The 12,063-nt window shown below is 42.7% G+C and overlaps 1 protein-coding gene across 1 annotated transcript in view; it reads right to left on the bottom strand.

Annotated features, from left to right (window-relative positions):
* The window catches only part of COL6A1 (collagen type VI alpha 1 chain), a 104,366-nt gene that overhangs the window by 64,575 nt on the left and 27,728 nt on the right, over positions 1-12,063 (bottom strand). Inside the window, exons 6-19 of the mRNA XM_085890505.1 lie at positions 9,449-9,559; positions 8,558-8,578; positions 8,425-8,445; positions 8,215-8,259; positions 8,059-8,112; positions 7,863-7,907; positions 7,490-7,516; positions 6,955-6,981; positions 5,605-5,649; positions 4,924-4,977; positions 3,978-4,040; positions 3,731-3,793; positions 149-202; positions 30-65 (exon numbers count right to left, since the gene is read on the bottom strand). Coding sequence (XP_085746631.1) covers positions 30-65; positions 149-202; positions 3,731-3,793; positions 3,978-4,040; positions 4,924-4,977; positions 5,605-5,649; positions 6,955-6,981; positions 7,490-7,516; positions 7,863-7,907; positions 8,059-8,112; positions 8,215-8,259; positions 8,425-8,445; positions 8,558-8,578; positions 9,449-9,559 — 666 coding nt within the window. The remainder of the gene's footprint in view (positions 1-29; positions 66-148; positions 203-3,730; positions 3,794-3,977; positions 4,041-4,923; positions 4,978-5,604; positions 5,650-6,954; positions 6,982-7,489; positions 7,517-7,862; positions 7,908-8,058; positions 8,113-8,214; positions 8,260-8,424; positions 8,446-8,557; positions 8,579-9,448; positions 9,560-12,063) is intronic.

Genomic DNA, 12,063 nt, shown 5'->3' with positions numbered 1-12,063 from the left:
GTCAGGATCCCCGGGTCGTCGTCTCTTACCTTAATTCCTGCTACGCCACCTGGTCCAATATCTCCCTGCAAAACGACACAAGAAAATGTTACAAAACAGAAAACCTCAATGAAAATGCCCAAAAATGTCATCAGTGAGTGTTACACACATCATCTCCTCGATCTCCTTTCGCCCCATCCTTGCCGTCAAGCCCAGGATCGCCCTGAATGAAAAAAGGAAAGGTTGAAAAGGGTCATTTCGAAAGCAAGTACTGTGTGCACACCTGACACATAGATTAAAAGCAATACCTGGGACGTCCTTCATAACTCAGCCTGTCCATTAAAAATCTCACAATTCTCGAACAAATGAATAAAATGGGGGCATCGTGAATGCCAATGAGGTTCATTTTATGACATCCTAATTTCCTGTTCTGGAGGTTTGTTTCAACATTTGAACCAAACTTCGTTCATGAGTCTCGAGGTTCAGCAATACTGGCCAATTATTTGAACCAATAGTGATAAAAAGCATCAACTCTAAATAGCTTTCCTTCTGAGAACAACACAATTATTCCCACATTTTACCACCACAACTTCCATCACCATCACCAGAAAACCAATGCACCTTTTACCCACAACTCAATGGAGTACAGCTCTTTGTTATGTGCTTGGCCCCCAGTGTGTGTCTGTCTCTGTCTCTGTCTCTGTCTCTGTCTCTGTCTCTGTCTCTGTCTCTGTCTCTGTCTCTCTCTATATATATATATATATATATATATATATATATATATATATATATATATATATATATATATATATATATATATATATATATATATATAGTTACGGGCCAGGGGTCAGGTGAGAAGACCACCAGTGGGGAAGCTATCGGGGTTCCCACGAGACTTCCCGGAATTGCAGGCCGCCGCACACGGATAATTCGGTGACGCGCCGGGTCGTTAACCGACTGTGAATGCCAATAACTCAACCATGTGACTTAGGGTCCTCAGTCTAGGTTATCCGGTTTCGTAAAAAATAATCAAGTGATCTAATTACCAGGGGACACGCCCTCGGTACGCCTTGTCCGAACCGGATCACTTTACCGGATCAGATGCAGTCAAGCGACACTGCCAAGAACGTATCGGCTAAGCTAAAAGGAACGGATCGTTGGGAATAAAGTCCCGGCTATGTTAGGACATGGACCATACTGGATCAAAGAAAGAAAAAACAAAAACGAGCTGGGAACATTTCTACAAAGGGACTTATTAACAGGCAGGCGAGGAAGGATATGTGGCACAGTGAATAGATTTTATTGTTGTATGTAAGCAGAGATAGGAATAAATGTGAAAGGTGCGGCAATAATCAAGCAACTTTAAAAAGCAGACACAGAGCAGAGTTATCCCGATATAATTCTTCTACAATCTTAACTTAAGTGAAGGCAGGCCCAATCTCACACGCACGCACGTGCGCACGCACACATCCCAATGAAGAAGAGTTGAAGAAGAGTTAATGAAGAGAAAAAGGAGAGATGAGGCAAACGGTCTCTCAATACCTTGCACGATTGCCCGACCGTGACACCAGTACGTTTTGGGGGAGATGCTCCGCTGGTTGATACCTCCCTGACAGCTGGCGCATCATCCCTTCCTTCTTGGGTGTGCAGCTACCATCGGTCCAGAGAACGAGACGCGACCATCAGGCATGAAAGGAGGGACTTGGGTGGAGTCAGAAGCCAGTGGATGGAAAGAGACGGAGTCCGAAGCAAGTGGGCAGAGTAGCAGACAGGATCAGGTAGGTGGGTGGAGTCGGTGACGAGGAGGTGAAGAAAGGTGGGTGGAAAAGGCGCGTTGGAGATCCAGCGAGAGAGAGAGAGAGAGAGAGAGAGAGAGAGAGAGAGAGAGAGAGAGAGAGAGAGAGAGAGAGAGAGAGAGAGAGACAGAGAGACAGAGAGACAGAGAGACAGAGAGACAGAGAGACAGAGAGACAGAGAGACAGAGAGACAGAGAGACAGAGAGACAGAGAGACAGAGAGACAGAGAGACAGAGAGACAGAGAGACAGAGAGAGAGAGCGAGAGAGAGAGAGAGAGAGAGAGAGAGAGAGAGAGAGAGAGAGAGAGAGAGAGAGAGAGAGAGAGAGGACGGACGGCTTCAGGATCCGCTTTTTATAAACCCCGTGGTGCAGGGTGGAGACGACACCCCAAAGCAGTGTCGTCACCTGAATCAAGTGCTCTGATTGGCCCTGGCCACTGCGTGGCCCAGTCATGATGACCGGAAGCGGTTGCCCTCCACTTCTGGCAAAATGGTTCCAAGCTGCGGAATCGTCTCACTCCGAACCCTATGATATGAATCGCCTTGCACCGAACCCCATGCCGTGCCCCGCGGCGACCCGCGGTTGGCGCTGGTCAATGTGCCTGCTCCGTGGTGCGCCACATGGCCCAAGAGATCCGGCCACACAGCATGCCTCTGCCTGGTAGCAGCGACATCGAGGCAGAGTTGCGGGAGGATGTCTGCCGTCCGCGGGAGACATTTGTGGCCGTCGTGGTGAGCGAAGATTGACGGTAAGATGTTATTGTAACCCCATGTGCAGACCCGACCAAAGATGTGCGTTATTCGTGCCCCGTTCTGTACAATGATAAAGTATCACGGGCTGCGCGTGAGTCCGCCATTGTACACGTGGTCAGCGCGCGGGTCCGCCCGTCATCGAGCATCGTGTTCGCGGTTATCAGAGGCGGTGGGGTGCACGGTGCCAACCACGATCTGCGCCATTAATTGAAGGAAAGAGAAAAGATATAAGTGGATTGAAGAAGAATGCGCCGCATGCATACTGTATGTTGCTTATGCCTCTGATTGCCTGAACAGTGGGTGGGGGTTGTCGCCGTGCGGCACGTGTTCCATGCAGCATGGGCGGTTGGCGTTCTATTCCTATTTCTTCTGGGTTTTTTTTACAGATGGGTGTCCGAGCGTAGTGCCGGCTGGCCTCCGGCTAAAAAATACGAGTGAGGTTCAGAGATTTATTCAGACCGAGCTATGAGATTTACACAAAGCGCTGTCCCGTTCGACCCACTAGATAAGAAGGGACTATCTGAACGTACATTAATGAAATAACTGACTGGGGACCACTGTATGTTGGCTGCTATTGGTGTTGGAGTGATGCGGTTTCCAGAACCGCAACAATATATACATGTACATGTATGTATGTGTGTATATATATGTATATACATATATATATATATATATATATATATATATATATATATATATATATATGTACATATATACATACATACATACATACATAAGGGTAAGTGCGCTACCTGTGCACCATGCTGTCATATGCTTTTTAAATGAGCAGCTTTGGATTGGCCTGTTTGGCATTCCCATGTGGGCAGTAAGCCCAATTTACTGAGATCTCAGTTTCAAACCCCATATTATTATGCACTTTGAGACTATACTTCCAAATGAAAACTGCCCCATAAGAAATTGATATAGTGTTGAATTGTCTATTGTCCGCAAACATCATCATGACCTTGCTTGTTTTGTTTTTCTAAGGATGCAAATGTCTCCTAATATCCTTATCATGCTCAGGTGACGTGTGTTCAGGCTCCTCTGAGGGCATCAAATTGCTGTAAGTAATAAAATAGGTCACAGCACATTCCACTAGAAACATACCACAATTGTGTTGCATAAATACAATGCATTTGGAACATCACCGAGCCAGATAAACAACCAATAAATCAAGAAAAAGTAAATTGCCCTCTCACCCTTTTTCCAGGCTTTCCAGTGGGTCCAGGATATCCCAGCAAACCTGACAGCCCATTATCCCCCTAGAATGAACAAGTGGAGAAAACGATGAAGCCATCAGCGAGTACGAGGTGCAATTTGTTTTGCTACGTCCAGTGTGGTTGAAGAGGAAGTCCTCCCAGATTGATCATCCATACAAACAGAAAGGATTCAATAATTGTGATGAAACTTTAAGCCGTTGCACATTTAGAAGGTAGAGTGACTCACCTTGTCACCCTTATTGCCATAAGGGCCAGAGTCACCCTTGGGTCCTGGGTCTCCCGGCATGCCCTGTACGGTGGTGGTAAGTCAGGAAGACAATAACATAGATAAATTAGAAATATAAATTAAGCTCCAAACTCAAATGCGATCTTGTTTTCTGGCTTCCACACACTTTCTAGAAATTTGAATACTAAAGGATCATCCTCTCTTGCATTACAGCAATAGCCTGAAACTTATTTTGGTATCTACTGGTTTCCATCAATTGCAACCAGCCATTATCATCATCATTTGTGAGGAGTTCGATTCAACATGTTTTCTCGATCGAACCCCCCAAAAAAATAAAAAATAAAAAAAAAGACTGAAGTTAAGAATTTGAGTGAGTGCAGGGATTCACCATCAATTTTCACTTTGATGACAAACTGCCAAAAAACACGGTGACTAATCTCACTTTTCATCAAGATGTGACCGAGGCCATCTTGTGCTTCGCAATTTATCATCTTCACAACAGGCAGTCTCCAGGATAATGTCCGTAGATACTCGTAAGTTACACCAAACACGTAAAGATGTGAACGACTTTGTTGATTATGACAAGCAGCTCTTTAATTAAGAAAGAGCCATGAGAAAATACAACACTATTAGCATGACAGCAGATACAGAGGAAATGAAAACACGTGCAATCAAAGCCAACTTGCACAAACCATGATATGAACACAAACATCCTGTGACGCAAACTTACAAAAATGGAGATTTTTATGGTGATTCATTGTATTGGGTCAGTACGGGCAACTTTAAAAGGGGATGTTTAGGGGAAGTCGAAAAGCAGGATTTTTCGATGAAAACCCAAGGTGGTTTTGTAACATATTGACAATTGCCCAGATACATAATGCGGAATTATGTCTTTGCCATAAACTTGTCCATTAAATAAACCCCTTCGGAAGCCGTTGCGACGTACATTAGCTCCCGAATCTCCAGCACATCCCGTCATTCCTGGCATTCCTGGCTGACCCTGCATCGCACAAACAAAGCACGTGTTACAAATAAAGGAACATCACAAATCACTCGTGATGGCACATGACGCAAATAGTGTCTCTTGTGACATCACAAATAGCGTTGATTACTCGGTTAGTTCGATCTTAGGCCGTTACCAGCAGGTGAGGGTGTGGTTACTGGAGGATTATGAATACGAGAGAGCATTAGAATACACTGCCAAACCCAGAAATGCACATTCTTAATAATAATCACCCTTTTTAAGGCGACTTCTAAAAATTAATGGGAAGATCAGAAATAAGAATTATAAAAAAATAATTTATCAACAATGGGGAGAGCTGAGAAGTTCTTATGAACTTGCTGTGAGGTCCAAAGTCATTTCAGATTGTCGTGTTGGTGGATGGCACACGTGCAAATAACATAACAATGAGATTGAATGATTATGAACTCATCCGTTTTGGGAAGGTGACAGTTGGTGGCCATTTAAATTAGCAAAGTTTACAAAGCTCGAACATTCTTCATAGAAACATATAATTTGACCTTCACAAGCTTGTGGACGAATTGTCCAACCAACCCCTCAAAGTGTGGGCTCCGAGTGTTGATGAATAAGAGGGAGTAATTCACTTCCTCCCTTATGATTTCTCACCTTTATCCCATCCTCTCCATCCCTTCCAGGCATGCCTTTTCCTCCCTAAAAACAAAGAAAACATGGACATCAACAAGTACTTGTTTCTGCAGTAAACATATCGTGTGCACAAGTTCTTGGCAATTTTGGTGTAAAACGTGTATGAATACAGAAGCTGAAAATTCAGTCCCAAGTCTCGTCGCTCAGTCCCAAGAGCCAAAAACGAAACTTCATTTCTATTACTGAGCAGCAAACACACCAAGTCAAATCAGAACTCTTAATGTTTGTTTATTTGTTTGTTTGATTATCTGTGAGCAGGATATCTCCAAAATTTATGGACGGATTGGGAAGAAACTTGCTGGACAGGCTTCGTGTTTGACGAGGTCGAATCGATTCAATTTTGATGAAGATCAGGATCCAGATACTAAAAGTTTTTCGGTGATTCTTCATTATTGAGAGATCGGGCCTAAAACAATATATAGCATGACGTCGCAAAAAAGTTGTGCACGAGTTATGACAAAAAAAAAAAAAAAACTTGGTGGATGAGTTGGTTAGGTAACAAGAACAAGCCGATTCGGTTTTGGTTCAGGTCCGTATCCAAATCCGACCTATTGGTGGGATACAAAACGTAAGCTGTTCAATCTGGCAGAGGTAAGTGCTCTACCAAAGTGCTGCTCGAGTTCCTAAAAGAAAAACACCGTGTCAGAAACCAAATTGATTGAGGACAGCTTGCATGACCTTGCACCACTATGGTTGCCCCCATGAAGCGAGGTGCCGTGTTGTCTTCATTGTACCGGTGATTTTGCGATGAGGAATTGTACCGTGTTCTTCCTCCAGGTTGTGCTATCCATAGTACTCAAAATGCAGAAGAATGAGGAAATTCCAACAAGCCACGGCTTTGGAAAATTAATCATTCATGCAATGGTCATTCTCAAATTCTCTCCGTCTTGCTACTTATCTGGCGCAATCTTATTTATTGCAATGAGCAGCTCTGTTGGATGTGGGATGAAGCAAACAATGAGTTTGCGATTCGAAACTACGCAGATGTTTCAAAACCAAGGTGGTCCACAGTCAGCGGTGATGACAGGAGAAAAAAACAAACAAAAAGGTCACATGATGTCAATGGAAAAGGAATGAGTCAATGTCTGCAAGGCCAAATTCACATCTGCCCTTCATAAGTAAGCAAATGTAATTCCAACGAAGGAGCTGAATCATTTCTAGAAGCCATCTGCATTTTTCATGAAATCACACACACACACACACACACACACACACACACACACACACACACACACACACACACACACACACACACACACACAACAATGCCATTTTCTGAAATAATCAAAACAAAGTTCAAGTTTGCCTTACCTTCTGGCCATCGTGCCCTCTGTGACCCTGTGGAAAACAGGACCAATCTTTTACCAAAAGGAATTTATACAAGTAAGCATTTTCGTCAAATGAAAGGGAGACCATCATCAGCATAAAGTGATTGCCTGGTTCTTAAAATTCACCACAAAGAGCAGCAACAAAATCATCTCCTTGCACAATGATAAGAACACAAGAAGGCAGAGCGAATAACCAAACAACCAAACTGTAACGTTCGAAGCGGTAAATAAACGGTTTGACATTCTTGAGGCAATCAGACGTCCCGCCATTGTTTTTTTAGGTAGCGAGTAAAGCACAGGGCCAAGATTGGTCTAGGTCAGCACTATGCGATTCTGCCAAGTCTCACAAGGCCTTGTGGAAACACTTCTGGGTGAGCAATTCCGGGAGAATCCTCAAATTCGCCATGAGTTATATTTAGTAGAAAGTACGTCTCATTTCCTCTACCGAAGGATCATCGATTATTATTCGGACGTGTTCACCAATATACAAGACCTAATGTGTGATACATTATGTATACCTTTTCTCCTCCCACTCCACGGTTTCCCTAAAGAGAACAGACAAAAAAAAATGTCAATGTTAACCACAAAACAATGTACAGGATTGTTCCAAATAACACACTCGCTGTTTACGATGGAATTTCCAATCGAGCGCATATTTAGAGACCGTCTCGTCATCTCACGATGGTGTGCCTACCTATATACAAGCCCGAAAGGCACGCTGTGTTGCTTTTACCATTTAAGCCTTCAATTTTAAAGGGAAGGTTCATGATTCCATGAAAAGCAAGTTCACATGCGAGTGAGATGCATATTGAGCATCGATATCTCTGGCTTGGTTGGGATTTGGTCATTTAAGTTTTAATATCAGAGATATGTCGATGATCGATGGACTACCTTTTCTCCAGGATGTCCGGGTGGTCCCACAGAACCAGGTGGTCCCTGCAAAGCAGAGAAAGCACACAATGAAAGTGAAAACAAGGAGATCACGCTTCATCGCTTTTATAATAGTTCTTAATCAATGGTGTGCATATTTTAGTACAAACTGTCAGAAAAGTATGCTCTTGGGGATTTACATGTACATGTTACATACCGCCGGTCCATCTGGTCCTGGCTTTCCTGAGGAGCCTCTTCTTCCATGTGATCCCTGCCAGTCAACGAGGAAAAGTATAATGAGCACAAGAATGCAAATAAAACAGAAGTGTATCGAGAAACAGCTGTACATTAGAGAGTGGAATCTGATTTATACCGGCGAGCCTGGTTCTCCCACGGACCCACGAATGCCACGGGGAGCCTGCGGAGACAACACATGCTCCTCTTTATCCGAGCACTCGACAAAGCGTGGGAAACGTAATTGCAGAATATCAACCAGTGAACACAATAATCTACCAATGCATCACCCAGTGATACCCAAAATAGCTGCATGCTTCGTATAACGACAGCCGGCGCGAGTACGTACCTCACACTCGTACGTGCAGCACTGAAAGCACAAAGTAAAGTACAGTCATTGCGAGTGTCCATTGGGCGCACAAAGTAACATTTAATCTCTCAGTAAAATCAAAATGAGAAAAGAGAGTCATGAAAATACTTACATCAACTTCCTGTTCATAATTCTGTAAGAAGGTGATAGGAACAGGTCAATATCCCTTAAGCAAATTTCCAAAATGATTCGTCATGAGATCCGAAATCAATCTGATGAAAATTTCATCACAGGTCACGAGAAGCTTTTCCCAGAATGACAAGGATTGAACTCGGAATATAAATTGTAGGTTTATAGGATGCATATGGTTACATGGGGTCCAACTGCTGTCCTTGATGTAGATGAGAAACACGCAAACACTAAGGACCAGTATGCAAGGAATTAAATATATCAAATATTAGACTGAGAATTAAAGGACTTCATAATTAGAAAAATATATATATATATATATATATATATATATATATATATATATATATATATATATATATATATATATATATATATATATAAAAAATGTTGCTGTGATTGTAGTATGGTATTTATTTTAAAGTAATAAACAAACAAAGAACTGAACATGGTTTTTTTTAATTGTAATAATTTTTGAGGAGCTGCGGTTAAAAAAGCAAACCCGTCAGGTACCGCCCCTAAAAATTACAGGTAAACTGCCATGATGTCACCGAGGGAAAGATTGTCAGCACACAAAGGATAACGGGTGCACAACTCACTCACTTCAGACACGTCAGAAGGTGAATTTGTCGAATAATTGTTTGATCAAGAATCCCCAGATTACGGCGATAGTCAATATCATTATGTAGAAGGTGCTGGAGGGACGGGGCCAATCGAGTGTAAAAGGCCACCAAATAACATTAAAATCTTCCGTTCAAGAAAAGAACAACGATCAAGTGCTAAGTGAAGTTATATCGATTCATTAAAAACCCAAACATGATTTTCTGATTTTTTGGACCTTTAAGGTACAAACAGAAAAAAAAAAAAAACTTACAATTGTGTTGATGATCCCATTGATAATGTCCTCCTCCTGAGATCCATCATAAGTTCCCGTATAGTTGTAACGGTACTGTGGTCCTGAGGATATTATCTTCAAACGCGGTTCCTGTGGATGGCAAAACAAAACTTGACATTTGAATTGCTCAGTGAGAATTCCTGCCTCATTTTTGACCGTTTTCAATGTGTTTGTCAGCGAGCTGTCTATGTTGAACTTCATCTCCGGCGGGGTCACAATTAGCGAAGAAACTGCCATTCTGATGAAGTGGAATGTGGTGTCACACCTCGAAGCGTGCACAACTCCCGATGGTAGTTGAGTATCTATACTAGTAGAGTTGAGTATAAGAGGAGTTAGCAGAAAGTGCTCATCAAAGCATAAAATTGTTCTCTCGACTTGAATGACTTCTGCAATTGAAATTATTCATGAAGAGTCCGTAACATCACATTATTGCTGCCAAACTTGCTTTCTATTGACCTGTCTGACCATAGGAAGCAACAAATACAACTGGTCCACAGTGTAAACCCGTCAAACTATGGAGGCCTACATTTTTATGCTTTAAACAAAGACAATCAAGCGACTTACATGCACAGAACTATAAACTACCACACTTTACAGTTCCCTGAATATGCACAATGTCGATAATACTCCATTTCAAATAAGTCCACATTGATCAGATGACTGTATATTCCAAGAGTTGAATCCAAATGAATGAATTAATTAATGAACGGTCGGTCAGAATGAAAATATCCAGCCCTGAATCGAGAATTCCAGATGTGAATGAAACTTTTGAAGGTTCTTCTGAATTAGAAGCACATCATTGCACTGATTTTCCTTGCAAGGAGCTCGTATTCCTGGTACCGAAAGCAGGACATGTTTGGTGGTTATTACCTCCACCACTGAAGGTGAAGAAGGTTATGTTTTCACTCCTCTCCGTCTGTTGGGTAGTCGATCTAGTCGAAAAAAAACATTAAAAAAAAAATTGAAATTTGTTCTACCCTTATCACTTTTTCCGTCGATATGTTTGTCTGTCTGTCTGTCTGTCCCACTGTTCGGTCCAGTGCTCCTTTAATACAATGGCGATTTCGATGAAACTTGGTTGGTAGGTTCATACCATGACCGAGTTGTGTGCAAATGAGAACCGTTGCTATGCACACCACCGTTGCCTAGCAACGGGACTTTGAAATTTTTGAAAAATCTTCTCTTCTTCTTCTTCTTCTTCTACTTCTTCTTCTTCTTCTTCTTTCGGCTGCTCCCGTTAGGGGTCGCCACAGCGGATCATCCGTATGATCCGCATAGTGATTTGGCACATGTTTTACGCCGGATGCCCTTCCTGACGCAACCCTGGTCGCCTCTTACGACACAGGGATAAGGTACACCTATTTTAACCGGGGTATACACCGGCCCAGTATACTGGTACTCATTTCGCCGACCTCGGAAGAATGACAGGCTGAGTCGACCCCCTGGTGTATTAATTCAGTGGCCCAACGGGGCTTGAACTCAGGACCTCTTGGACCCCAAGCCGCTGCCCTAACCACTGCGCCAACACCAGGCTGTAGGAAATTTTTTGAAATTTTTTTGAAAATTTTTTGAAAAGGAAATTGAAATTTTTGAAAAATCATAAAATATTAATTTTTTCGAAAATCAAAAATTGGGCCCCGAGCGATGTGGCCAGTACATTCAGCCATATTGTCAAAAATTTCCAGCCGGATCCTATACTATGAAAACTGTCGGAGAAGATAGACTTTGAATGAACCCTGGTCGAAAACAATAAAAAAACGAAGTTCGTTATATCTCAGTGACTACGAGTCAGATATACATGGAACTGGTATGGTAGGTTCATGGTATGTCCCAGTTATGTGTGAGAAAGAACCGTGGCTATGGACCCCTCCGTTGCCTCGCAACAGCCGAAAAACCTCTAAATGTGGAGGTATTTTAACGAAAAACAATCTGCAGCATTAACCCTTGAAGCGAGAATCATGAATTTTCTTGTGGTTCATCCTCAGGTCATTCCCCATCGAACGGGCCCATCGCGTCAGGTTCTATTGGGAAGTCGACTCCCCATGTCCACCTACCGGCTTGTTCGTCTGTTTGTTTGTATGCAGGATCTCAAAGAGTTGTGGATGGATCCGGATGAAATTTGATGGGCAGGTTTGGTGTCTAACAAGGACGAACAGTTTAGATTTTGGTGGATCCGGATCCGGATCTGACTACGAGAATATTTAAGTGATTCTTCACCATTGAGAGATTGGGTAAAAACAATATATAGCACGATATCTAAAAAAATTGTGGACGGATTCGGACGAAGCTTGGTGGACACGTTGGGTGTGTGACGAGGAAGAATTGATTCGTTTTTGGTGACGATTTGAATTCTGATCTGGATACGAGAGTTATTTAATTTTTACAGTGATTCTCCACCATTGAGAGAGGGCTAAAAACGATATGTAGCATGATATTTAAAAAATATATTGGGCCCAATATTGTTGCGGGGCCGGGACGTCGGCCGCGGGCACGACCGCTGGATGGAGCCGCAAGTCAGCTCGACTGATCGCCTGGAATTCAGATCGTCGCCCCAGATAAGTCCGGAGTCGACGGGTCCTCTATCGAACCAAAAT

This window comes from Eptatretus burgeri, chromosome 8, assembly GCF_056783735.1.
Source record: "Eptatretus burgeri isolate ZD-2024b chromosome 8, Ebu_testis_v1, whole genome shotgun sequence".
NCBI lineage: Eukaryota > Metazoa > Chordata > Myxini > Myxiniformes > Myxinidae > Eptatretus > Eptatretus burgeri.
Note: the sequence above shows the minus strand (reverse complement) of the source record. Positions and strands in the feature narration are given on the sequence as shown.